The following is a 26,868-nucleotide window of genomic DNA, read 5'->3' on the forward strand; positions in this document are numbered from 1 at the left end:
CCTCAGTGTTTCACAACCCCACAACAGGCCACAGCATTCCACCCACTCCACACTGAACCCATGGTTATTGCATGGTTTGGCCCCCAGTGGAATCCCCCCTCCCCCTGGCAACGTCTACCAGATGAGTGTAACCACAAGTGATTGCGGGGTAGAGTAATTACAGTGTACGCGTACGTGGAGACAGTGTTTATGCAGTGATTGCCGACATAGGGTAACTGAGGCGGAATAAGGGGAACCAGCCTGCATCAGCAGAGGAAGGTGGAAAACTACCTTAAAAACCATCCTCAAGCTGACCAGCACACTGGATCTCGATCTGCTGTAGCCTTCGGTCGTTCACAACCCCACAACAGGCCACAGCAGTCCACCCACCCGACCGCCGCCCCACCCTGAACCCAGGGCTATTGAGTGGTTTGGCCCCCAGTGGAATCCCCCCTCGCCCTGGGAACGTCTACCACAAATGTTTGCAGGGGTAGAGTAATTACAGTGTACGTGTACATGGAGACAGTGTTTACGCAGCGATCGCCAACATAGTGTAACTGAGGTGGAATAAGGGGAACCAGCCCGCATCAGCCGAGGATGGTGGAAAACCGTCTCAAAAACCGTCCAGAAGCTGGCCGGCACACTGGATCGACACTAATCGGCCAGGCGGATTCGTGCCGGGGAGCGGCACACCTTCCCGCTCGGGAAGCAGTGCGTTACACCGTGCGACTGGCTGGGCGGACTACTACTGAGGTACACAGGATCTTTGCAAAATGGTCGGTTGGTTGGTCATTTTGGGGAAGGAGAACCAGACAGCGAGGTCATCGGTCTCATCGGATTAGGGAAGGACGGGGAAGGAAGTCGGCCGTGTCTTTCGAAAGAAACCATCCCGGCATTTGCCTGGAGCGATTTAGGGAAATCACAGAAAATCTAAATCAGGATGGCCGGATGCGGGATTTGCAAAATGGTTATTAAAAAAATCGGACGGGCGGGTGTAGTGTTCCAGTGTACCAACAAGCACCAGCACGAAGATCGAGAATGATGCTGCAGAGAGGGCTGTGAGAAGAGGTCAGCCAGCAGCACACTGACTGGGGTGTCACCACATCGTGAGCGGCCTCCACAGGAAGAGAAGAAAAGCGAGCTCCGCCTAGCCTCAGGCGCAGTAGAAGAGCAACCATACAGGTTCAAAGGGATGGGATGCTTCCATTTTTAGACGTCACGGTTTATAAAAAAAAACAGATGGCTCTTTGGGACACAGTGTTCACCGAAAGCCGATGCACAGAGATCGGTACCTGCATTCTAAGAGTTGTCATCCACCACACCGACACAGTGGCGTCCTTGGGACTCTGGTACACAGAGCATATGCCAGATCCGACGCGGACAGCGTAACCCGAGAACTTACCCATTTGATTGCTGTTTTTAAGGAAAGTGGAGACTCTGAGAAGCAGATTCGTCAGGCTATCGAGTTTGGACCATCACTGGAGGTGCATGAAGAGGAACATACATCGGTGGCCTCTCTTTCTTATGCATATCGTTTAAGACTGGAGGAGTTTTAAGGAATTTTAACATTAAGAGTGTGTTCCATCCACCTTCTGAGATTAGGGAACTGCTCGGCTCAGTGAAAGATGATTTGGGCTTAGGAAACACGGTGTATACAAAATTCCGTGTCGATGTGGGAAGGCTTCCATCGGCCATTCGATTCGCACAGTTGGTGGCAGGTGTGTGGAACATCGCCGTCATACGAGGCTACAATGGTCCGATAAATCGGCAGTAGCTGAACACTGCTTAAATTAGCGACACGGTGTGAAATCTGACGAAACTGTGATGCCTGGCAACACTTCCGGTTTTTGGAACACTGTCTATAAAGAGGCAATTGAATTTAGCTTTGGTGGATAATTTAATTAACAGAGACATGGGTTACCTCTTAGCAGGAGGTGGAATCCTGTACTATCCAGCACGAAAGCAGAACGTTATTCGGTGCAGCCAGTCCGAGTATTCGAATATCGTCCCTGAGTGCGGTATACCGTTGCCGCCAGTGTTCTACTAAGAGCGGCATCACTTCCCAGTCTTGGGGGGAGCAACTGGGATGGGCGGAGCATGCACGGCGTACGGTACGGAGGCATACGTAGGTCATCGTTTTGCACCCTGCCGTTGGAGGGTTGAACCCGAACACCTACAAATCCGTAATCCGTCCCATCCTCTGTTATGTCAGTCCCGCATGGATATCTGCCCCCCCCCCCCGCCCCAAATTCTACGTCCATCAAGATCCTCGAGCGCCATGCACTCTGTCTTGCCTTATGTATACACCTCCCATATCTCACGCAGATCCTCTATGACCTGATTCCTTTCCCCCATCTGCTTCTTTTGCTTGAAGATGTCCGCATCCTCTACACCTCCCGCCATCTTGATCCCTCTCATCCCCTGGTTGTTCCTCTTCTCTCCAACCCCCACCCACTGCCACGCCTTCACCATTGTATCCCCCCTACACCTTTCCCCCTATTCCTGAGGTGGCTTCCACCAACTCCCCCTCCTGGATGATGCCCTCTCTCCCCCCATCTATCCCTCCTATCAACTATGATCCTCTCCCCCACCCTTCCTCTGTCCTTTTCCTCGGCTCCCTCTCCCCCCCCTTCCATCCTGTTCTTCCTCGCCTATCCCCTCTTTGACTCCCTTCTCTCCCCCAAATCCTTTTGCTTTCCCCTCCACTCCCTTCCCCACTCCTTCTGGCGTCCGCTCTGCCCCCCTTTTTGTGTGTCCTCTTCCTCCCACAGCTCCCTCTTTTCTTCTTTTCCATTCCTCCCCTCTTTTTTCCTCCTCATTGGTCTCGGTTCTGTCCCTGCCCCCATCTGCCGCCGTGTCGCCCTTCGGGGGGGGGGGATCGAAACTCAATAAAAGGAAAAAAAAGATTAGATCTAGCGCTGTTTCAGCTGCCTACTGACATTTGTCTCAATATTGTTACAAGTTAAAATCGGGTCATGCTCCTTGGGACACACTGTATATATTGGCACTGGCAGTAACATTGAGGCAGGTTGGCTTTGAGGAAACTGAACTCATAGCAGCATCTAGCGAATTGTTTCTGAAACTCCAGACCATGCCGATTACATTTATTACCCCTCTCCTTTCGTCTGTCCTTTTCCCGGGCTCCCTGTTCCCCCCATTCCATCCTGTTTTCTCCCCACCTAACCTCTCCCTGCCTCCCCCCTCCTGAGTCCTTTTGCATTCCCCTCCTCCGCCTTCCCCACTCCCAGTTGCATCTGCCCACCACCCGCCCCCCTCTTATGGGTCCTCGTCCTCCATCAGCTCCTTTCCCCCCTTCCGCCACTTTGTTTTTTCCTCTCCTTCCCCCCCCCCCCCTTTCCTTTCCCGTCATCTGTCCAGGTTCCCCCCACCTGCCCTCGGCTGCGGTATATCATTCTTTTTGGGACACCCTGTATACTATATATGACGGCACTGGCAGTAACGAAGCCGGGCAGCACCGGGACTCGAGGTGCAGACTCCCCTCTGTGCCACAGTCCACCAAGATGTCTTTCCTGGAGACTCAGTGGCCTACTTGTTGGGCCTTTCAGCAGAGTGCTCTGCATTCCGGCAGCTACAGAGTAACAAACTGCACACGAGCCTCACAATTCACCTGAAGATGACGAATAGGAAACTGGTCGAAACGTTTCGGCAATACGACTCAGGTGGTAACCCGAGAGCATTTCCCGAGAAACTCCCCCCTGCCCTCCCACCCCCCTTGCTGTTGTTGTTGCTGTTGTTTACCTGCTGCTGCCTCCTGCGCTTGAGTGCTGCCAGCAGGTCGTCGTTGCTGCGGAAGGGCCTCACGCCGCCGCGCACCAGGCCCTTCTTGGGAGGCTCGGTGGTCGTGGTGGCTGCTTGCTGATCCTCCTCAGCACCCTCTTCCTCGCTGCCCTCCTCAGCCTCCGCCTGAAAGACAAGACACGCCACGTCACACCCTCCCAAAACACCCCTCCCTCCAGTGGAGACCTAAGGCACTCCAAAACTGGTCCCAGGGTGATGCCAACTGGACGAATCGCTTGCAGCATACAAGGGAGACACTGGAATACTTTTAGAAAATTCTTCTAACTGGCAAGTGCAACCACGTCATCAGCAAACATCACAGCATTTTGTATACACTTTGTTGTCACCCCACAACCCTTATGAAGTTTAGGTTGAGGAGTGACATCATATATATTCCTACAAAAATGATTTCCCGAAGAAACTGGAGGACTGGCCAATTGCTATGGTCATAAAAATTGGTACACCACGAAGACGACGTGCTACAGACGCGAAATTTAACCGACAGGAAGAACATGCTGTGATATGCAAATGATTAGCTTTTCAGAGCATTCACACAAGGTTGGCGCTGGTGGCGACACCTACAACGTGCTGACATGAGGAAAGTTTCCAACCGATTTCTCATACACAAACAGCAGCTGACCGGCGTTGCCTGCTCAAACGTCGTTGTGATGCCTCGTGTAAGGAGGAGAAATGCGTACCATCACGTTTCCGACTTTGATAAAGGTCGGATTGTAGCCTATCGCGATTGCGGTTTATCGTATCGCGACATTGCTGCTCGCGTCGGTCGAGATCCAATGACTGTTAGCAGAATATGGAATCGGTGGGTTCAGGAGGGAAATACGGAACGCCGTGCTGGATCCCAACGGCCTCGTATCACTAGCAGTCGAGATGACAGGCATCTTATCCGCACGGCTGTAACGGATCATGCAGCCACGTCTCGATCCCTGAGTCCACAAATGGGGACATCTCCAAGACGACAACGATCTGCACGAACAGTTCGGCGACGTTTGCAGCAGCACGGACTATCAACTCGGAGACCACGACTGCGGTTACCGTTGACGCTGCATCACAGACAGGAGCGCCTGCGATGGTGTACTCGACGACGAACCTGGGTGCACGAATGGCAAAACGTCATTTTTTCGGATGAATCCAGGTTCTGTTTACAGCATCACGATGGTCGCATCCGCGTTTAGCGACATGGCGGTGAACCCACATTCGAAGCGTGTATTCGTCATCGCCATACTGGGGTAGCACCTGGCGTGATGGTATGGGGTGCTATTGGTTACACTTCTCGGTCACCTCTTGTTCGCATTGACGGCACTTTGAACAGTGGACGTTACATTTGAGATGTGTTACGACACGTGGCTCTACCCTCCATTCGATCCCTGCGAAACCCTACATTTCAGCAGGATAATGCACGACCGAATGTTGCAGGTCCTGTACGGGCCTTTCTGGATGCAGAAAATGTTCGACTGCTGCCCTGGCCAGCATATTCTCCAGATCTCTCACCAACTGAAAACGTCTGGTCAATGGTGGCCGAGCAACTGGCTCGTCACAATACGCCAGTCACTACTCTTGATGAACTGTGGTATCCTGTTGAAGCTGCATGGGCATATATATATATATATATAAACACACTTTGAACACAAAATGCAATAGTGATCTGCCGGGTCTACATCAAGTGACCTACAGCACTCTGCACTACATGTCAAATTTGGACATCACCATTTGACTCTATATATATATATATATATATATATATATATACAGGGTGTTACAAAAAGGTACGGCCAAACTTTCAGGAAACATTCCTCACACAGAAAGAAAGAAAATATGTTATGTGGACATGTGTGCGGAAACGCTTACTTTCCATGTTAGAGCTCATTTAATTACTTCTCTTCAAATCACGTTAATCATGGAATGGAAACACACAGCAACAGAATGTACCAGCGTGACTTTCTTTGTTGGATATTGAACCAGATGAAATCGTTACTGAATAGCATGGTAGTATCTTGCATGCCACATGGGAAGAAGTGATACTTTCTCAATCAACCCAGGACCACTTGCGTGATTGAACTCACCCAATTTATTGACAGATGCATATGTTAGTTAAGAAATACAGATTGATAAATTTAATAAAAAATAAAAATTTTATCTCTGATTACTATTATTCACACTAAAATGGGAACATTTACAAAAAAATGAAATTTGGCACAAAATGAGAAAGATCGAGTATAAATGAAAATCAAAATTGCGATAAATTGAACAGTACATCTGTTATTCATGTATATGTTTTCTCATTTAAAAAGAAGGCTTTTTGCTTTGTATCAATTTTTAACATATTTCCATATGACCAACACAGAGAAAAAAATATGTTATTTTTCATTTGAAACATTATTATTTCATACCCGTTAATTAACATTTCCAGTTTTCATTAGCTATGGAGTTTTGGTTGGTTGATTTGAAACATTGTTATTTCATACCTGTTAATCAACATTTCCAGTTTTTAGTAGGTATGGAGTTTCGGTTGGTTGATTTGGGTGAGGGGACAAAACAGTGAGGTCATTGGTCACATCAGATTGAGAAAGGATGGGGAAGGAAGAAGGCCGTGCCCTTTCAAAGGAACCATCCCGGCATTTACCTGAAGTGATTCAGGGAAATCACGGGAAACCTAAACCTGGATGGCCGGACGTGGGTTTGAACCGTCGTCCACCCGAGTGTGAGTCCAGTGTGCTAACGACTGCGCCACCTCGTTGGGTGATATGGAGTTTCGCAAAATAAAAAAGTACGGTGGTAGCGAGATTCAGACTAGCATGTCTATGACCACAATCCAGCTACTCTTCGGCCTAAGCTACCAACGAATTCGTTAATATGGTACAAATACTGTTACATTCGACAGCACTCAGATATATTCGAGTGATTTTCCTTTTAGAATGGTGGCATACTGCTTTAGGACAACGATGGCTGGGCACTAGCGTTCAGATACCATACACGCTTGTCCTTCTGGTACGAGGAGACCAAATCGTGATCGACCGACCGCCGTGTTGTCCTTTACCAGTGACGTCATCTGGTTAGAGTAAGGAGGCGTGTGGAGTCAGCCTGCGACGTCTCCCGGCCGTTGTCGCATTGGCAGACCTCGTAGCCGAAACTAATCACTCGAGCAGCTCCTCAGTTGGCATCACCAGGTTGTGTGAACCCCATTTCCGTCCTCCCATCAAGGAAAATGCCTGGCAGTATCGGGAATCGAACTCTGATCCTACACGCGAGAGTCAGACATGGTTTTCACTCAGGTACAGAAGCAGAAAGTTCAGATGATGATATTGTATTATATTGCATGTTAACCGGGGACCTAGAAACGACGGAGAGGCTCCGTCCCCGCCGCAGCCGGAATTAATCACAACCTAATCACAACCCCACGACGACTACCTCAGTCCACCCCACCGCCGCCCCACACCGAACCCAGGGTTATTGTGCTGTTCTGTCCGCGGTGGACCAGGGAACGTCTCACGCCAGACGACTGTAACCCCTATATGTTTCCGTGGTAGAGCATTGGTGGTGTACGCGTACGTGGAGAACTTGTTAGCGCAGCAATCGCCGACATTGCGTAGCTGAGCCGGAATAAGGGAAACCAGCCTGCATTCGCTCAGGCAGATGGAAAACCGCCTAAAAGCCATCCACACACTGGCCCGCTCACTGGACCTCGACACAAATCCACCGGGCGGATTCGTGCCGGGGACCAGGTGCGCGTTAGACCGCACGGCCAACCGGGAGGGCACGATTGCGATATTATTTTGCAAAAACAGACATCTACATCTACATGACTACTCTGCAATTCACATTTAAGTGCTTGGTAGAGGGTTCATCGAACCACAATCATACTATCTCTCTACCATTCCACTCCCAAACAGCGCGCGGGAAAAACGAACATCTAAACCTTTCTGTTCGAGCTCTGATTTCTCTTATTTTATTTTGATGATCATTCCTTCCTATGTAGGTTGGGCTCAACAAAATATTTTCGCATTCAGAAGAGAAAGTTGGTGACTGAAATTTCGTAAATAGATCTCGCCGCGACGAAAAACGTCTTTGCTTTAATGACTTCCATCCCAATTCGCGTATCATGTAATGTCTTATGGGATAACAGCAATCACTGATTTTATAATGTTACTTATAATCCGTCTTGATTGCAATTCATATGACCAGTTTCGGTTCATTCAGAAGCATCTTCAGATCTGCGTCACGCAGCATGTGAAAGTTGCTGGATTTGGACGGGTTACTCCTGCAACTGAAATATCAGATCTGAAGATGGTTCTGAATGAACCGAAACCGGTCATACGAATAAAAAAATTTGCAATCAAGACGGATTATAAGCAACATTTTCGCGATGTTAGTTTGTGGGGCATCGGCGCCCGTACAATTTCCCGATTTTCCAGTTCCAATCCCGCCCCTTGACAAATGATGACGAGATGACGACGACAACACAAACAGCCAGTCCCCGGGCGGAGAAAATCCTCGACCCGGCCGGGAATCGACCCTGGGACCCCACGACCCAGTGGTAGCAATGGGGAAGCTGAGAGGTTCAGTTGTAGGTGAGGTTGTTGCCTGTGAGTCGGTGAGGCGACATGCGGTCGGGCTGCGGCGCGCAACTTACCGGCTCCGGCTGCGGGGGCGGCGGAGGCGGCGCGGGCTCGGCGGCCTTGGCGGGGGCGGCCGGCTTGGCCCCCCTGCTCAGCGGGGAGGCGGGCCTGCCCCCCGCGGCGCCCCTGGAGCCGAGCAGCGCGTTGAGCCGCGAGCCGCCCCTGGCCGGCGCCGGGGGCGGCGGGGGCGGCGCCGGCGCCGCCTCCTCCTCGTCCTCGTACTCGTACTCCTCCGCCGCCGAGTCGGGGGCGGCCGACGACAGCGCCGCCGCCGACAGCACCAGCAACAGCCTGCGGGCACACCGAGGGCCGGGGGACACGTTACGCACGGGTCGTAAATCAGGCGGCGGCGGCGCAAAAGAAACACCTGGGCCGCTGACATCTGGCATGTGTCTCTGATGGAAACTTGGGGGTCACCTGTGCATGTGAGGTCACAAAAACACATGGGAAATGGTATGATCGTCCTGTCTGACAGAGCATTGAAAGACCTGAGTCGAAACAAGGCCCCGGGAGTAGACAACATTCCATTGGAACTACTGGCGGCCTTGGGAGAGCCAGCCCTAACAAAACTCTACCGTCTGGTGAGCAAGATGTATGAGATAGGTGAAATACCCTCAGACTTCAAGAAGAATATAATAATTCCAATTCCAAAGAAAGCAGGTGCTGACAGGTGTGAAAATTACAGAACTATCAGATTAATAAGCCACGGTTGCAAAATACTAACGCGAATTCTTTACAGAGGAATGGAAAAACTGGTAGAAGCCGACCTCGGGAAAGATCCGTTTGGATTCCACAGAAATGTTGGAACAGGTGAGGTAATACTGACCCTACGATTTATCTTAGAAAATAGATTAAGGAAAGGCAAACCTAGGTTTCTAGCATTTGTAGACTTAGACAAAGCTTTTCACAATGTTCACTGGAATACTCTCTTACAAATTCTAAAGGTGGCAGGGGTAAAATACAGGGAGCGAAAGGCTATTTACAATTTGTACAGAAACCAGATGGCAGTTATAAGAGTCGAGGGGCATGAAAGGGAAGCAGTGGTTGTAGCCTCTCCCCGATGTCATTCAATCTGTATATTGACTAAGCACTAAAGGAAACGAAAGAAAAGTTCGGAGTAGGTATTAAAATCCGTGGAGAAGAAATAAAAACTTTGAGGTTCGCCGATGACATTGTAATTCAGTCAGAGACGGCAAAGGGCTTAGAAGAGCAGCTGAACGGAATGGACAGTGTCTTGAAAGGAGGACTATAAAATGATCATCAACAAAAGCAAAACGAATATAATGGAATGTAGTCGAATTAAGTCGGGTGACGCTGAGGGAATTAGATTAGGAAATGACACACTTAGAGTAGTAAAGGAGTTTTGCTATTTGGGGAACAAAATAACTGATGATGGTCGAAGTAGTGAGGATATAGAATGTAGACTGGCAATGGCAAATAAAGCGTTTCTGAAGAAGAGAAATTTGTTAACATCGAGTATAGATTTACTGTCAGGAAGTCGTTTCTGAAAGTATTTGTATGGAGTGTAGCCATGTATGGAAGTGAAACATGGACGATAACTAGTTTGGACAAGAAGAGAATAGAAGCTTTCGAAATGTGGTGCTACAGAAGAATGCTGAAGATAAGGTGGGTAAATCACGTAACTAATGAGGAGGTATTGAATAGGATTAGGGAGAAGAGAAGTTTGTGGCACAACTTGACTAGAAGAAGGGATCGGTTGGTAGGACATGTTTTGAGGCATCAAGGGATCACAAATTTAGCATTGGAGGGCAGCGTGGAGGGTAAAAATCGTAAAGGGAGACCAAGAGATGAATACACTAAGCAGATTCAGAAGGATGTAGGTTGCAGTAGGTACTGGGAGATGAAGAAGCTTGCACAGGATAGAGTAGCATGGAGAGCTGCATCAAACCAGTCTCAGGACTGAAGACAACAACAACATGTGACATTGGTGGAAAGTCACCCTGTCCAACAAAAGTCTACGGGCACAAAAACACCTCATGTCGGCTTGTACTGTCTTCGTAACACTGGTGCAAACGGGTCAAGAAGAATGTTCGATCCGACGCATCAGATTCAGCCAGTGACGTAATGATAGTGCCTGCTGTGATGCATATATCCACAGTTGTGTTGTTAGTTTACTGAGACGGTGAATATGAAAGCATAAACAACTGGTTGCAGTGACATGCTGATCTGTTCAAAAATGATTCAAATGGCTCTAAGCACTATGGGATTAATCTGAGGTTAACAGTCCTGCACACAGAACTACTTAAGGGGGTAGGACGTCAAACGGGCCGACTTGGAGCAGGAGAGTCACCACAGGACATTTTAATTTCCTCTGTCTATACTTTTACAAATAAATTCATAAAACTTTGTCAGCATGACTAGCAAGCATTCAGGATTCACACTCATAGCAGTGGAAGTTCGAAAACATAACAAAATATATTTTTTCTACATGTAAAATTTCATCATTTTTTCGCTTACTATTGGCTGCATTTGTTGCTATAGGTACACTTTTCTTCATAAGTAAGAGAGACAAATCGTTCAAATGGCTCTGAGCACTATGGGACTCAACTGCTGAGGTCATTAGTCCCCTAGAACTTAGAACTACTTAAACCTAACTAACCTAAGTACATCACACACATCCATGCCCGAGACAGGATTCGAACCTGCGACCGTAGCGGTCTCGCGGTTCCAGACTGCAGCGCCAGAACCGCGCGGCCACTTCGGCCGGTTTTAAGAGGGACAGTTCGATTAATTCTGCACAGCGTACAATCCATACTTAGAGCTGTCTGAAACTCTAGAATCTATTTAATTCATGAAAAATGAATGAGCTGTTTATGTTTGGAAAAAAATCAAATTTTGTAGTTAATTATCTCAATTTTTACCACAGTTTTTAATAGATTTGGAAAATTCTAGAGTTTCGTACACCTGTAAGTATGCTTTGTATGCTGTGCAAAATTCATCGAAGAATCTCTTTTACTTGTGAAGAAAAATGTGCCTATATCAACAAATGCAGCCAATAGTAAGCAAAAAAAATGATGAAATTTGACATGTAAAAAAATTTTATTTTGTTATGTTTTCGAACTTCCGCTGCTATGAGCGTGAATCCCGAATCCTTCGCCGGCCGTGGTGGCCATGCGGTTCTAGGCGCTGTAGTCCGGAACCGCGCGACTGCTACGGTCGCAGATTCGAATCCTGCCTTTGACATGGATGTGTGTGATGTCCTTAGGTTAGTTAGGTTTACGTAGTTCTAAGTTCTAGGGGACTGATGACCTCAGATGTTAAGTCCCATAGTGCTCAGAGCCATTTGAACCATTTTGAACCGATCCTTCCTGGTCATGCTGACAAAGTTTTATGAATTTACTTGTAAAAGTATAGACAGTGTAAATTAAAATGTCCTGTGGTGCCTCTCCTGCTCCAAGTCGGCCCGTTTGACGTCCTACCCCCCTTAAACCTAACCAACGTAAGAACATCACTTACATGCATGCCCGAGGCAGGATTCGAGCCTGCGACCGTAGCAGCAGCGTGCTTCCGGACGAAGCGCCTAGAACCGCTCGGTTACAGCTGTGTGATGCTGATCTGTAGCTTAGCCCAAGGTATATATTAGATTGGATGGTGATGGTGTGGTTGTGATATGTGTGTGAAACTAAATGAATGATGGCCTGTTTGAAAAAATCGCCAATAACATCGCGCTATAGTTGCCATTTCGTATACGGCGTTTGTTCCATGTGCCACTGGCCATGTGCCGAAGCTTGCACCATACATTCCTCTATCTCTGTGGAAGCTTGTGGATCACCGTGTGGGGATGTCCAAGAACAGCCTACCTCTACCAGTCATACGTACATACCACTGTGCGCTCTTCGAATCAGTACTCAGCTTTCCAGCTAGCACGTGGGCGCATAGACTGAACGTGGTCACCAACAAAGCATCCGTCAGACGAGGGCACACAAGTGTCCCACTTAGGCTATCCGGAGCCCTCGCCACCACCTCAGCGGATGCACTGTGTGTGGTGCTCGGAATATGCCCCATAGATATCACCATCAAATACAGAGCTGCGAGGTACTGCTTAAAGGTGGGCAGACTGGATAAGGTAGACACAATAACCGGTGTGCCCATAGAGACGATACGTCACCTTAAAAGTTGGCGTTTGGATACATGGCAAGGTGAGTGGGACGTAAGTGATAAGGGACGTAGGCTGCACAACTTCCTCCCCGACATAAGGGAGCGGTTGAGAATGAGACACATCGATCCCAGCCGCGGTACGGTACGTTTCCTAACCGGGCACGGACCTTATCCCACGCACTTCAACCGCGTGAGTCTGAGGCAGACACCTACGTTCACATGCGGGGAAGAAGGTTCCCCAGAACACACTGTCTGTTTCTGCGGGCAATACGCGAACAATAGACATACACTACACTTAGACTACACAGATACAGACTTAGATATACACGCAGCAATAAGAGACGAAGAAGAATGGGCACAGTTAAACGCACTGACAAACAGTATTTCAAAAATAACACATGAAGAGTATATGCGGACACGACATCACAGACATGCATATGTGCAGCGTAACAGAAATCTCCAGAGGTTGGACAGCGATACCCACAGTGACAGCGAAAATAGTGACAATGAGGAGGAAGCCGAGATGTGACAGGAAATAAGCAAATTGTTAGCAATGTAGCCAAGAAAACACCAAATGCTGTACATGGATGCGCACCTAATGTAGTTAATACATACGATTAGTAATAAATAGGATAAGCAACATTATTTCTCTAGTAATAACCATTTGTGTGTGTGTGTGTGTGTGTGTGTGTGTGTGTGACTGGCGGTCAACGGCTCGATGAAACCATTCCGAGGTATTCACCGTCAGTGACAGTCGGTGATGGTACTAACAAATCTCTCATCTATCCTATCTTCTTTTTATATTCTTCTTAAAAATAACAAAATTTTATTTATATTTCAACCTCAAATTATTGTTATTTTAAATCATTCTTTGTAAATTTTGTAGATAAAACAAAAGGAAAGAAAACTGTAAAAAGATGAAAAACGAAAATTGTAAGATGTACGACCTGTTTTAAACATCAGGTAACAGGTCTATAATTTGGCAAAAAAATAAATAATGTGCAGAGGGCTAACACATCAAAACCCAGAACCAGTACTCACTCTGCAGCTTATAGTGTGCTGATTGGAAACTTCCTGTCAGGTTAAAACTGTGTGCCGGACTGGGACTTTTGCCTGTGGCTAAGTTGTTACTCCACAGCCGGCCGAAGTGGCCGTGCGGTTAAAGGCGCTGCAGTCTGGAACCGCAAGACCGCTACGGTCGCAGGTTCGAATCCTGCTTCGGGCATGGATGTTTGTGATGTCCTTAGGTTAGTTAGGTTTAACTAGTTCTAAGTTCTAGGGGACTAATGACCTCAGCAGTTGAGTCCCATAGTGCTCAGAGCCCATTTGTTACTCCACAAAACCCTTTCTTCCAGTAGGGCTAGCCTGCTAGCATATGGAGGAGAACTTTGTGAAATTTGGAAATGTAGTGCATGAGATACTGGCGGAAGTGGAGGTGTCAAGAGTGGGATAGCTCAGTTGGTGGAACACTTGTCTCAGAAAGGTAGAAAGTCCCGAGGTCAAGCCATGGTCTTGCACAGTTTCAACACCCCACGAAGTGTTTTGCATCAAAGCTGCAAAATGATGGTCAGGTCCTGCAAAAAGTGCCATCACTTCTGTCTCTATGCGGATCTTTTTTGGAACACAACCTACGACCGGCTTAGAGACAGAAGTGATGACACTTTCTGCAGCACCTGACCCTCATTCTGCAGGACAATGCTCAAGCACGTACAGTGCAAGCTGTTACTGATTTGTTTGACTGATGGGGCTGCTAAGTGCTATACCACCTACTGCACTCCCCCAACTTCAGCCTTCGTGAGTTCAACTCGGTTTCTAAACTGAAGGAAACACTTCACGGTATTCGCTTCAGAACTGCTACAAATTCGTCGGGCAATAGACCGCGCCGCTCCAACTGTCAACACAACTGGCACTGCTAAGAGTATCCTACGACTTCCACATCGCTGGCAACGGGTTATACACAATGCTGGTGACTGCTCTGAAGGTCAGTAAAACTTCTAAACATGTATCTATTTTATACGAGCTGTAAATAAACAGTTTCCACTATTAGAGTTCCAACCCTCGTATATCACTCTACTGCACGGCACGTACATCAAGATAAATGACATCACAGACATGAAGATGCATGGAAAAGTATAATGTCTTCAGCCATTATGGTTTTACGTGCTTAACGCCAAATATTGAAGACATTAACTCAATTTCAGAGTAATCGGAAGTTCGAAGCTGTTTCATACAACTCATTTTCATTATGTAAGGACACGGTGGGGGGGGGGGGGGGGGGGGGGTTGCTGGTTGATAGGAATGTTTTCTTACGATTTCATTCCGACATTTTCAAGAGAAATCTAGGGTGCAGACCCGAATTGAGCACACAGAAAATGTTCTTGCTGTCGCACGCACGTGCGCGTTTGCGTATGTCAGACAAAGGCAGACACAGAGAGAGTGAGAGAGAAAAAAACGGCTCTGAGCACTGTGGGACTTAACGTCTGAGGTTATCAGTCCTCTAGCACTACTTAAACCTAACTAACCTAAGGACATCACACACATCCATGCCCGAGGCAGGATTCGAACCTGCGACCGTAGCGGTCGCGCGGTTCCAGACTGAAGCGCCTAGAACCTCTCGGCCACAGCGGCTGGCCGCCAGACGTGGTCGAATCCCCCACAAATCTGGATACTGCATGATTCGACGAGCGGGCCAAATGGAGACCCGCAGTGAACCGGTTTTCAAACTTTGCTACCTGCTAATAACTTGCTCTCACAGTAGTACACGTCATCTACATCTGACGCCCCCTATAGACCCTACCAGGGCTGCTAATGACACACGAACAATGCCAATGCAGTCTGGTAGCAGTTTTACCAGTCATAGAGAATTCAGCTCTAACCATTTCACTACCCACCCATGGTGTGTACGTGTACTTGAGGGTGGTCTAAAAATTGTTCTTGCAACGGAACAGAAAACAGTACTTACATCACTGAAACTTTTTTAATTTTTCAACATAGTCTTGGTCCAACCATGTTCCACTGCCTTCATCCCTTGTCGAAAATGAGTTTCCTCTAGGTATGCAAAATAGTGTCAACTCAGTTCTTCGTTTGAAGTCAGTCTTCGCCCACCAAGAAAAATTTTCAGTTTTGGGAAGAGATGGAAGTCTGACGGAACCATATTAGGTGAATAAGCCAGGGGTGGCGACAATTCGTGCCTTACTCCGCGTAATTTTGGCATGGCGAGGGCACATGTGTGTGGGCGTGCATTGTCTTGTTGGAAGATGACTTTCTTCCTTGCTAAGCCTGGCCTTTTTTTCACGTATCTTTTGTTGCAATTTGTCCTGGAGATCTGCAAAGTAATTGCTTGCCCAGTGGACAAAGAGATTGGGGGAGGATGTGTGTGTGTGTGTGTGTGTGTGTGTGTGTGTGTGTGTGAGAGAGAGAGAGAGAGAGAGAGAGAGATTGTTCGTGTGTGTATGAATGTGTGGGTGTATAGGTTGGTTTGAGTAACTGTTAATTGGTGAAGATGTTTTAGAAAGATTCCGACGCCTTGTGGAATGCGTGTCTCGTCGCTTTGGGTGTGGTTTTAAAGAGCGACCCGCTATTTACGCCACACACTGTGCATTTCCGTGACTTTCTGCCGCTCAGCGTAAACTCAGACGCCAGCGTTATATCTGAAGGAGTTTTTTAAAAGGCGAAGCGCGAGACGAAGTCGCGTGTGGAGCCCGTGAACTTGGCTACCGCACGGTTAGCGGTCCGCCGGGGCCTAATTGCTATATAGAGCTGGCTGCCGGTTCCTGGAGTCGTCTGGAGCGGGCTCCAGGCAGCAGGTAGCACTGGAAGGCCACCGGCTGCTGGAGGGGGGGGAGGAGACAGGTCGGCTGCTGTGTGAGCCAACGTGCTGTTATCCTTGACATTTACGCCGCCTCAGTAGGCCCGTGTACCGTAACCGAGAAAGAGAAAGCTATACTGTGTACAGCCCCTGGTGTGTGGCGGCTGGTCTATAGCACCCTCCGCCGCACACCGCGGCTGTCAGACCTGGAGGGTGTTGCAGGTGTACTACAGGCGTGTTCAAATTATTAGACTGTACGATTTAATTTTTGATTCGCTTAAGTTTTCTGGTGAGGCAATACTGACCCTACGACTTATCTTAAAAGAAAGATTAAGGAAACGCAAACCTACGTTTCTAGCATTTGTAGACTTAGAGAAAGCTTTTGACAATGTTGACTGGAATACTCTCTTTCAAATTCTAAAGGTGGCAAGGGTCAAACACAGGGAGCGAAAGGCTATTTACAATGTGTACAGAAAGCAGATGGCAGTTATAAGAATCGAGGGACATGAAAGGGAAGCAGTGGTTGGGAAGGGAGTGAGGCAGGGTTGTAGCCTCTCCCCGATGTTATTCAATCTGTATATTGAGCAAGCTGTAAAGGAAACGAAAGAAAAGTTCGGAGTAGGTATAAAAATCCATGGAGAAGAAATAAAAACTTTGGGATTCGCCGATGAGATTGTAATTCTGTCAGAGACAGCAAAGGATCTGGAAGAGCAGTTAAACGGAATGGACAGTGTCTTGAAAGGAGGGTATAAGATGAACATCAACAAAAGCAAAACGAGGATAATGGAATGTAGTCGAATTAAGTCTGGTGATGCTGCGGGAATTAGATTAGGAAATGAGACACTTAAAGTAGTAAAGGAGTTTTGCTATTTGGGGAGCAAAATAACTGATGATGGTCGAAGTAGAGGACATAAAATGTAGACTGGCAATGGCAAGGAAAGCATTTCTGAAGAAGAGAAATTTGTTAACATCGAGTATAGATTTAAGTGTCAGGAAGTCGTTTCTGAAAGTATTTGTATGGAGTGTAGCCATGAATGGAAGTGAAACATGGGCGATAAATAGTTTGGACAAGAAGAGAATAGAAGCTTTCGAAATGTGGTGCTACAGAAGAATGCTGAAAATTAGATGGGTAGATCACATAACTAATGAGGAGGTATTGAATAGAATTGGGGAGAAGAGGAGTTTGTGGCACAACTTGACTAGAAGAAGGGATCGGTTGGTAGGACATGTTCTGAGGCATCAAGGGATCAGCAATTTAGTACTGGAGGGCAGCGTGGAGGGTAAAAATCGTAGAGGGAGACCAAGAGATGAATACACTAAGCAGATTCAGAAGGATGTAGGCTGCAGTAGGTACTGGGAGATGAAGAAGCTTGCACAGGATAGAGTAGCATGGAGAGCTGCGTCAAACCAGTCTCAGGACTGAAGACCACAACAACAAACAAGTTTTCTGGTGTAAAAATTGGAGGAGAAAAGTGTAATAATTGATATGATTTAATGGTGTGATTGATGCCACGAAATTTCGCTTCCAAGCAACTCAAAGATCACTCAACTTTTCGCAGTTGGTAACATTATTCATTTTCCCTCCAAACCGTGTTGGTGTTAGTTGTCTGTGTACATACACAGACAGATTTCCGGAACGCTTTTGACACCGTTCCTCACAAGCGACTTCTAATTAAGCTGCGGGCCTATGGGGTATCGTTTCAGTTGTGCGACTGGATTCGTGATTTCCTGTCAGGAAGGTCGCAGTTCGTAGTAATAGACGGCAAATCATCGAGTAAAACTGAAGTGATATCAGGTGTTCCCCAGGGAAGCGTCCTGGGACCTCTGCTGTTCCTGATCTATATAAATGACCTGGGTGACAATCTGAGCAGTTCTCTTAGGTTGTTCGCAGATGATGCTGTAATTTACCGTCTAGTAATCTCATCCGAAGACCAGTATCAGTTGCAAAGCGATTTAGAAAAGATTGCTGTATGGTGTGGCAGCTGGCAGTTGACGTTAAATAACGAAAAGTCTGAGGTGATTCACACGAGTTCCAAAAGAAATCCGTTGGAATTCGATTACTCGGTAAATAGTACAATTCTCGAAGCTGTCAATTCAACTAAGTACCTGGGTGTTAAAATTACGAACGACTTCAGTTGGAAAGACCACAGAGATAATATTGTGGGGAAGGCGAGCGAAAGGTTGCGTTTCATTGGCAGGACACTCAGAACGTGCAACAAGTCCACTAAAGAGACAGCTTACACTACATTCGTTCGTCCTCTGTTAGAATATTGCTGCGCGGTGTGGGATCCTTACCAGGTGGGATTGACGTTCGTCCTCTGTTAGAATATTGCTGCGCGGTGTGGGATCCTTACCAGGTGGGATTGACGGAGGACATCGAAAGGGTGCAAAAAAGGGCAGCTCGTTTTGTATTATCACGTAATAGGGGAGACAGTGTGGCAGATACGATACGCGAGCTGGGATGGAAGTCATTAAAGCAAAGACGTTTTGCGTCGCGGCGAGATCTATTTACGAAATTTCAGTCACCAACTTTCTCTTCCGAATGCGAAAATATTTTGTTGTGCCCAACCTACGTAGGTAGGAATGATCATCAAAATAAAATAAGAGAAATCAGAGTTCGAACAGAAAGGTTTAGGTGTTCGTTTTTCCCGCGCGCTGTTCGGGAGTGGAATGGTAGAGAGATAGTATTATTGTCGTTCGATGAACCCTCTGCCAAGCACTTAAAGGAGAATTGCAGAGTAATCATGTAGATGTAGATGTACTTTGAAACTGTGTTTACACTAATGTTTTATGTTTCTGTGGTGTACGTCAGCTTATGTGTTCTATCAACTTCTTGCTACGTTAACAAGACATTATATACCTTGTGAGCCTGCATGTTTTTAGCTACAGCAATAAGTCGTGGAGTTTCCAAAGAAAGTGAGGTTACGGGGAAGACAAAAGGTGTTTCACGTCGGAAAGTTTCGGCCGCGGTAGCACTTCTTGCTGAAAATCGTTACACACAGCAAGAAATTGGTGACAGAACATCACAGAAAACTCAGAAAAAATCAAACTTTCAATGCAGAAAGGTGGTGAATACAAGCCAGACAGGAAAGGAAAATGCTTATGTAAAAGAAAAATCAGTCCTAGAACAATGAGAAGACTTACAAACATGGCAAGAATGAACCGTAAACTTATTTCTACAGACATGAGCCATCAGCTGAAAGGTTTGGGTGCTGAAGTTTCACCTGTGACAGCGAAGAGGAGGCTGTTTGAATGTGGTTTAAAGGCGCGCCGACCAAGGAAAAAAACAGAAAATCACACCTGCCATGAAACTCAGAATATTGCTGTGGAGTAAACAACTTCAGGTGTGGACGAGTGAGGAATGGGCTAAGGTATGTGCAACGATATGGTAAATTAAGTGGGTCTGATCTCTAAAGTTAGGAGTTTTGGCTTGAAACTGTGATGTTTTATTTACACTGAAGAAGTGCACATTTGAATTTTTGGACTGCTGAGGTCTCCTATGCAACTGTTCCCAACTTTTCTGACTTACAATTTTGTACACATGCTTCAGGTATGCTTCAGTGATGAATCTGTATTCACTGTGATGGAAGATAGCACCCAGTATTTTCGTCACAGACACAGAAAACAGTTCAAAGCTGAGTGTGTGGAGCAATGCGTGAAGCATCCAACTTCCGAAGTGGTCCGGAGTGGGATATCTGTGAAACGTCCTGGCAGATTACACATTGTTGAGCGGACAATCGGGCAAGAACAATATAAAGAAATCCTTGAAGCCGGCCGCGATGGTCGAGCGGTTCTAGGCGCTTCCGTCCGGAACCGCCCGACTGCTACGGTCGCAGGTTCGAATCCTGCCTCGGGCATGGACGTGTGTTATGTCCTTAGGTTAGTTAGGTTTAAGTAGTTCTAAGTTCTAGGGGACTGATGACCTCCGATGTTAAGTCCCATAGTGCTCAGAGCCATTTGAACCAAATCCTTGAAAAGGAACTTTTTCCCCAAATAAGTGGTTTTCTAATAAAGGTGGCATTTTTATGCACGATGGGGCACCAAAAGTGTTTCCAACTCAAAGTGTTGCCCTGCCAGGGAATAGCACCGATATGAATCCAATTGAAAATTTGTGGGCTATTGTGAAACAGAGAATAAGAAAATTTACAATAACCATCAATCAGGATCTCGTGGAGAAACTAGAGGAAATCTGATACCACGACAATGATATTAAAATGTCACGTCAAAAGTTAACAAAAACTATGCCAAACAGAATAAAAATGCCGATTAAGAACAAAAGCATGCATACAAAGTATTGAATGTACAAATATAATCTGTATGTGGATGTAAATGTGTAATAAATGTAAAGTTTTTGAAAAAATGTAATAATAATTTGAACACATCTGTAGGGATGGCAGCTATCGCTGAAACAATCGATTGTCGGTTGCACCAGTTCGTCCACAGTATTAAAACCGCAGAAAACAACCAGTTTCTGAAATAATCGATTTTCATTTTTTTTATTCCTATTACCTCCTGTAATTAACGTAAAAGTCGAACAAAGATTGAAAAAATTCGACTCTCTCAGGTTCAGGATATATGTAATCAAAACATTAAGTTAAACACGCAAAAGAAAGAAAACTTTGTCCGTCCACCGTTTGCTGTTTTTCTTGAGAGATAAGTGGCTCAGTATTAACTAGCCAGTATTTTCCTATTGATTCCAATTTTTTTGAAACTCTGCTCAAAAATCATGTCGTAATCGGGGATCGCATCGCTATTTGGGCAGTACGAACAGTCAGTGCTAAAGAGTGAAAACTGAGGTCGGAGAACTTACGCTTTTCGTGTTTAATTTATCCGTTTTCAAGAGCTACAAGCCGATAAAGGCATATTATATAGAAACAGGCAACAGACCAGGTACTCTCTGTTTTTGTTGTATACTACGAGTAAATTGTTAAGATTTTAATTTAGTACTCCTACCATAATTCCCTTCCTCTTTTATTATTTCATGCGAATGGCAGACAAATCTTTAATTGTTACGTTATTTCGTAAAACATTTTCCAGAACAGAAGGGTTGGTGCCATTCTGCAGTAGAATGGATGGCCGGCGAAGGCAGCGAGAAACTGCCTTATAAACTTGGTAAACGTCTCACCCACTGCACGTAAAACTTGAACCTCAAGCCACGAAACACAACAATGGGGATGTCACTGTCTCAACAATGCTATACCAATTCTTATGCCACGTGTTTCTTGCTCGTTTCTCTCGGCATTGTTATTAAAACAGCACTGACCGCATTTCCCATTTTCTAAAACAACGTAATACAGGGTGATTCAAAAAGAATACCACAACTTTAGGAATTTAAAACTCTGCAACGACAAAAGGTAGAGCTAAGCACTATCTGTCGGCGAATTAAGGGAGCTATAAAGTTTCATTTAGTTGTACATTTGTTTGCTTGAGGCGCTGTTGACTAGGCGTCAGCGTCAGTTGATGCTAAGATGGCGACCGCTCAACAGAAAGCTTTTTGTGTTATTGAGTACGGCAGAAGTGAATCGACGACAGTTGTTCAGCGTGCATTTCGAACGAAGTATGGTGTTAAACCTCCTGATAGGTGGTGTATTAAACGTTGCTATAAACAGTTTACAGAGAATGGGTGTTTGTGCAAAGGGAAAAGTTCTGGACGGCCAAGAACGAGTGATGAAACTGTAGCACGCATCCAGCAAGCATTTATTCGCAGCCCAGGAAAATCGACTCGCAGAGCTAGCAGAGAGCTGCAAATTCCACAATCAACTGTATGGAGAGTCCTACGAAAAAGGTTAGTTATGAAACCTGAACGTCAACTACCCGAGGCGATGGATCGGCCGCCAGGCAACCCGTGACAGAGCACTTCATCACTGGCCTCCAAGAAGCCCTGATCTTACCCCCTGCGATTTTTTCTTATGGGGGTATGTTAAGGATATGGTGTTTCGGCCACCTTTCCCAGCCACCATTGATGATTTGAAACGAGAAATAACAGCAGCTATCCAAACTGTTACGCCTGATATGCTACAGAGAGTGTGGAACGAGTTGGAGTATCGGGTTGATATTGCTCGTGTGTCTGGAGGGGGCCATATTGAACATCTCTGAACTTGTTTTTGAGTGAAAAAAAACCTTTTTAAATACTCTTTGTAATGATGTATAACAGAAGGTTATATTATGTTTCTTTCATTAAATACACATTTTTAAAGTTGTGGTATTCTTTTTGAATCACCCTGTATTACAAACGAATACAAATTTTACAAGTAAAAATTATTCAATTTTTTTTTAAGTTTGTTTAAAAATGAAAAAATTTTTGTACTGCTGCTATGGCTAATTGATATTTCGGTTTTTTACTCGGTTACTAGTAAAAAACAAAAAGCACCTGTTATAACCGAGATCAAACAAGTACCGAGAAACACCGGTTATTCAAAACGGTAACGGTTTTAAATGGTTCAAATGGCTCTGAGCGCTATGGGACTTAACATCTGAGGTCATCAGTCCCCTAGAACTTAGAACTACTTAAACCTCAATATCCTGAGGACATCACACACATCCATGCCCGAGGAGGGATTCGAACCTGCGACCGTAGCGGTCGCGCGGTTCCAGACTGTAGCGCCTAGAACCGCTCGGCCACTCAGGCCGGTGCCTTTGCTACCAGCACGACATCTGCTACAGCGCCTCTCCTGGGCATATCGGATGGACCCTAGACGACTGGAAAACCGATTTCAGTTGTAAGAGCTGATGGTGCTGTTCGAGCTGGCAGAACCCCACGAAGCCATGGACCCAAGCTGTCAAAAAGGCACTGTGCGAGCTGGTGGTGGTTCTGTAATGGTGTGGGCTGTGTTTACATGGATGGACTGGGTGCCCTGTTCCAACTGAACCGGTGATTGAGTAGAAATGATTAGGAACTTCCTGGCAGATTAAAAGTGTGTGCCGGGCCGAGATTCGAACTCAGGATCTTTGGAAGGTAGGAGACGAGGTACTCGCAGAAGTAAAGCTGTGAGGACGGGGCGTGAGTCGTGCTTGGGCAGCTCAGTTGGTAGAGCACTTGCCCACGGAAGGCAAAGGTCCCGAGTTCGAGTCTCGGTACGGCACACAGTTTTAATCTGCCAGGAAGTTTCATATCAGCGCACATTCCGCTGCAGAGTGAAAATCTCATTCTAGATATGGTTATGTTCGGAGACCATTTGCAGCCATTCGTGGACTTCATACTCCCCAACAGCGAAGGAATTTTTATGGATGACAATGCCGCATGTCAGCAGGAAACAGTTGTTCGCGACTGGTTTTGGAGAGCATTCTGGACATTTTGAGCAGATGATTTGGCCATCCAGATTTCCAGACACGAATCCCGTCAAACATTTTATGGGACATAAACCGAGAGATCAGTTGAACCCGCCAGGTTAGCCGAGCGCGCTAACGCGCTGGCTCCTGGACTTGGGCGGGCGCGCCGGCCCCGGATCGAATCCGCCCGGCTAATTAACGACGACGGGGCAGCCTGGATTGGGTGTTTAGACGGTTTTCCACATCCCCTAGGTGAATACCGGGCTGGTCGCCACGTCCCGCCTCAGTTACTCGGCTCGCAGACATCTTAACACTTTCGCACTATCCCACGGCTAGTCGCAGACAGTTGGGGAACACTAATTCCTTCCCGGGGGGGAGGGGGGGGAGGTGGGGGGGGGTTAGGGGCTGGCGACAGGAAGGGCATCCGGCCACCCCTGCAACTAACATTGCCACATCCGATTAACCAAGTCAACCCTGCGTATCCGCGGGAAAAACGGCACAAGCAAAAGAAAGAAAGAAATCGAGAGATCTGTTCGTGCACAAAACCCTACACCGGCAACACTTTCGGAATTATGGACGGCTATAGAGACAGCATTGCTGAGTATTTCTGAAGGCGACTTCCAGCGACTTGTCGAGTCCGTGCCACGTGGAGCTGATGCACGTGCCAGGCAAAGTGATGTCGAGCACGGTATTAGGAGGCTGCGCGGGATTAGCCGAGCGGTCTAAGGCGCTGCAGTCATGGACTGTGCGGCTGATCCCGGCGGAGGTTCGAGTCCTTCCTCGGGCATGGTTGTGTGTGTGTGTGTTTGTCCTTAGGATAATCTAGGTTAAGTAGTGTGTAAGCTTAGGAACTGATGACCTTAGCAGTTAAGTCCCATAAGATTTCACACAGATTTGAACATTGATATTAGGAGGTATCCCATGTTACCTCAGCGTAGATTAAGGAATTTCTGAGTTAGTTCTGCGTCCGAACATCTCGACAATTCTGCATTTCTTCCATCTCCTCCTGTAACCTTCCAATTGTCCCTTTCTTTTAATGCTGCTTCTGATTCCTCTCTTGCAACTGACAGTTCTCCGGTGCCTCGGCGTGTGTTGCATGAAACAGCGCACTAGAGTCTGGCAAAGCTACGGAAAACTTAAATGTGAATGGAGGGACAAGAATTTGAACCAACGTCCTGCCGAATGCGTGTCCCTTGCAACGACCAGAGCGCCCCGGCGCTCTATAAAGAAAAACGCTCTAGAAAGGAAAATGACAAGGCCTCAACCGCCTAGCATTTCGTATCTGTCCACACGGCAAGGACACAGCTGGACTCGTTACAAGACTGCAGCAGCAGATTCACCTTGACGGCGCCCTAATGTAACTTTAATATCCATGCCGCTAATAGCCTGTAAGACTGCCTGGACTGGCAGTAACAGGTGCACTGGCGTTGTCGGATGGGAAAATCAGCAGGGAAACACCTAGACTCAGACAGACAACGGGAACTTTATCGCTGTTCACTGGGAACGATCAGAAACATAAGAGACCTGTAGGATGTCGATTGGATTACGTAGTTCTCAAAGCTATACATTACCTCTGAGAAACCGTTGTTGTTGTTGTTGTTGTTGTGGTCTTCAGTCCTGACACTGGTTTGATGCAGCTCTCCATGCTACTCTATCCTGTGCAAGCTTCTTCATCTCCCAGTACCTACTGCAGCCTACATCCTTCTGAATCTGCTTAGTGTAGTCATCTCTTGGTCTCCCTCTACGATTATTACCCTCCACGCTGCCCTCCAATATTAAATTGGTGATCCCTTGATGCCTCAGAACATGTCCTACCAACCGATCCCTTCTTCTAGTCAAGTTGTGCCACAAGCTCCTCTTCTCCCCAATCCTGTTCAACACCCCCTCATTAGTTATGTGATCTATCCATCTAATCTTCAGCATTCTTCTGTAGCACCACATTTCGAAAGATTCAATTCTCTACTTGCCTACACTATTCATCATCCATGTTTCACTTCCATACATGGCTACACTCCATACAAACAGCTTCAGAAAAGAAAAAAAAAAGATTCAAATGGCTCTGAGCACTATGGGACTTAACTTCTGAGGTCTTCAGTCCCCTAGAACTTAGAAATACTTAAACCTTACTAACCTAAGGACATCACACACATCCATGCCCGAGGCAGGATTCGAACCTGCGATCGTAGCGGTCGCGCGTTTCTAGACTGTAACGCCTTCAACCGCTCGGCATTTCTTCTTTCTCTATCAAATTTAATGGCCTGTAGTGTAATTTAGCGGTTTGCTCGTACTAACTTTCACGAATACTGGTGTGTCCTATCAACTGTGTACTTGGCGGCAACGCTGCGATTGCTCGATGTTACTTCGGAACAGGTGTTACTCGCTTGCGTTTCTACGCTGGTGTAGTCCAACTGTACCCGACCACAGAATCGAGCGACGATTTTTTCGGCAAACGGGCAGCGACGAAGACTTGCGAATGGAGATTCCGTGCGTCCGGAGACTGCATCGTACAGGATCCGCTGGTAAGTTTAACGCGAGTACGCGAGAGCTCATTTCTGTTGTCTATTGTAAACAAGCCACGCCGCCTTCAGCACCTGCCGTGTGGAGATCCACAGCAGTGCGGGGGTGTTAGTGTCGGGAACTGATCCGACATAGCCCGGCCGGTGCGGTGTCTGGATTAGCTCGGCGGCTGCCTGGAGAGCCAGTCGGCTCCTGCTGGAACGCTGGAGAAGGAGGAAGCGCTGGCGGGCGCGCAGCGGCGGCTGCAGGCAGGCAGGCCGGCCGCCTGGAGTTTCGTCACTGGAGAACTTTCTCCAGCCGCGGCCGCCCACGCTGCTTCTCGCAACGCCAGCCGCAGACTCCGGACTCCAGACGCTCCAGGCGCCTGCCGCACAACCTCACTAAACGCCCCCCCCCCCCTTAATTAAGAACAGAACGACATTTTCACGAGACAGTTGTACAGGTGTGCTTTGCAATAACCATTATCGCCCAGTTTCGAGGGACTGCTTTCCGTCCACAAACAGACGAGGACACTTCATCCTTGTAGGTAAACGGCAGAAAAGACGTACTGTTCGTAAACGCAGCGAAAAACATTCAGCACGAGAATGCTTACAAGCGAACCTCCCCATCACACCCCCCTCAGACTTAGTTATAAGTTGGCAAAGTGGATAGGCCTTGAAAAACTGAACACATATGAATCGAGAAAACAGGAAGACGTTGTGTGGAACTACGAACAAAATAATCAAAATATACAAAGTGAGTAGT

At 46.9% G+C, this 26,868-nt stretch overlaps 1 protein-coding gene across 1 annotated transcript in view; it reads right to left on the reverse strand.

The window, feature by feature from the left end:
• LOC124553622 (formin-like protein 5) overlaps positions 1 to 26,868 on the reverse strand; it is a 164,785-nt gene that overhangs the window by 3,292 nt on the left and 134,625 nt on the right. Inside the window, exons 2-3 of the mRNA XM_047127477.1 lie at positions 8,426 to 8,702; positions 3,739 to 3,903 (exon numbers count right to left, since the gene is read on the reverse strand). Coding sequence (XP_046983433.1) covers positions 3,739 to 3,903; positions 8,426 to 8,702 — 442 coding nt within the window. The remainder of the gene's footprint in view (positions 1 to 3,738; positions 3,904 to 8,425; positions 8,703 to 26,868) is intronic.

This window comes from Schistocerca americana, chromosome 11 (assembly GCF_021461395.2).
Source record: "Schistocerca americana isolate TAMUIC-IGC-003095 chromosome 11, iqSchAmer2.1, whole genome shotgun sequence".
Lineage (NCBI taxonomy): Eukaryota > Metazoa > Arthropoda > Insecta > Orthoptera > Acrididae > Schistocerca > Schistocerca americana.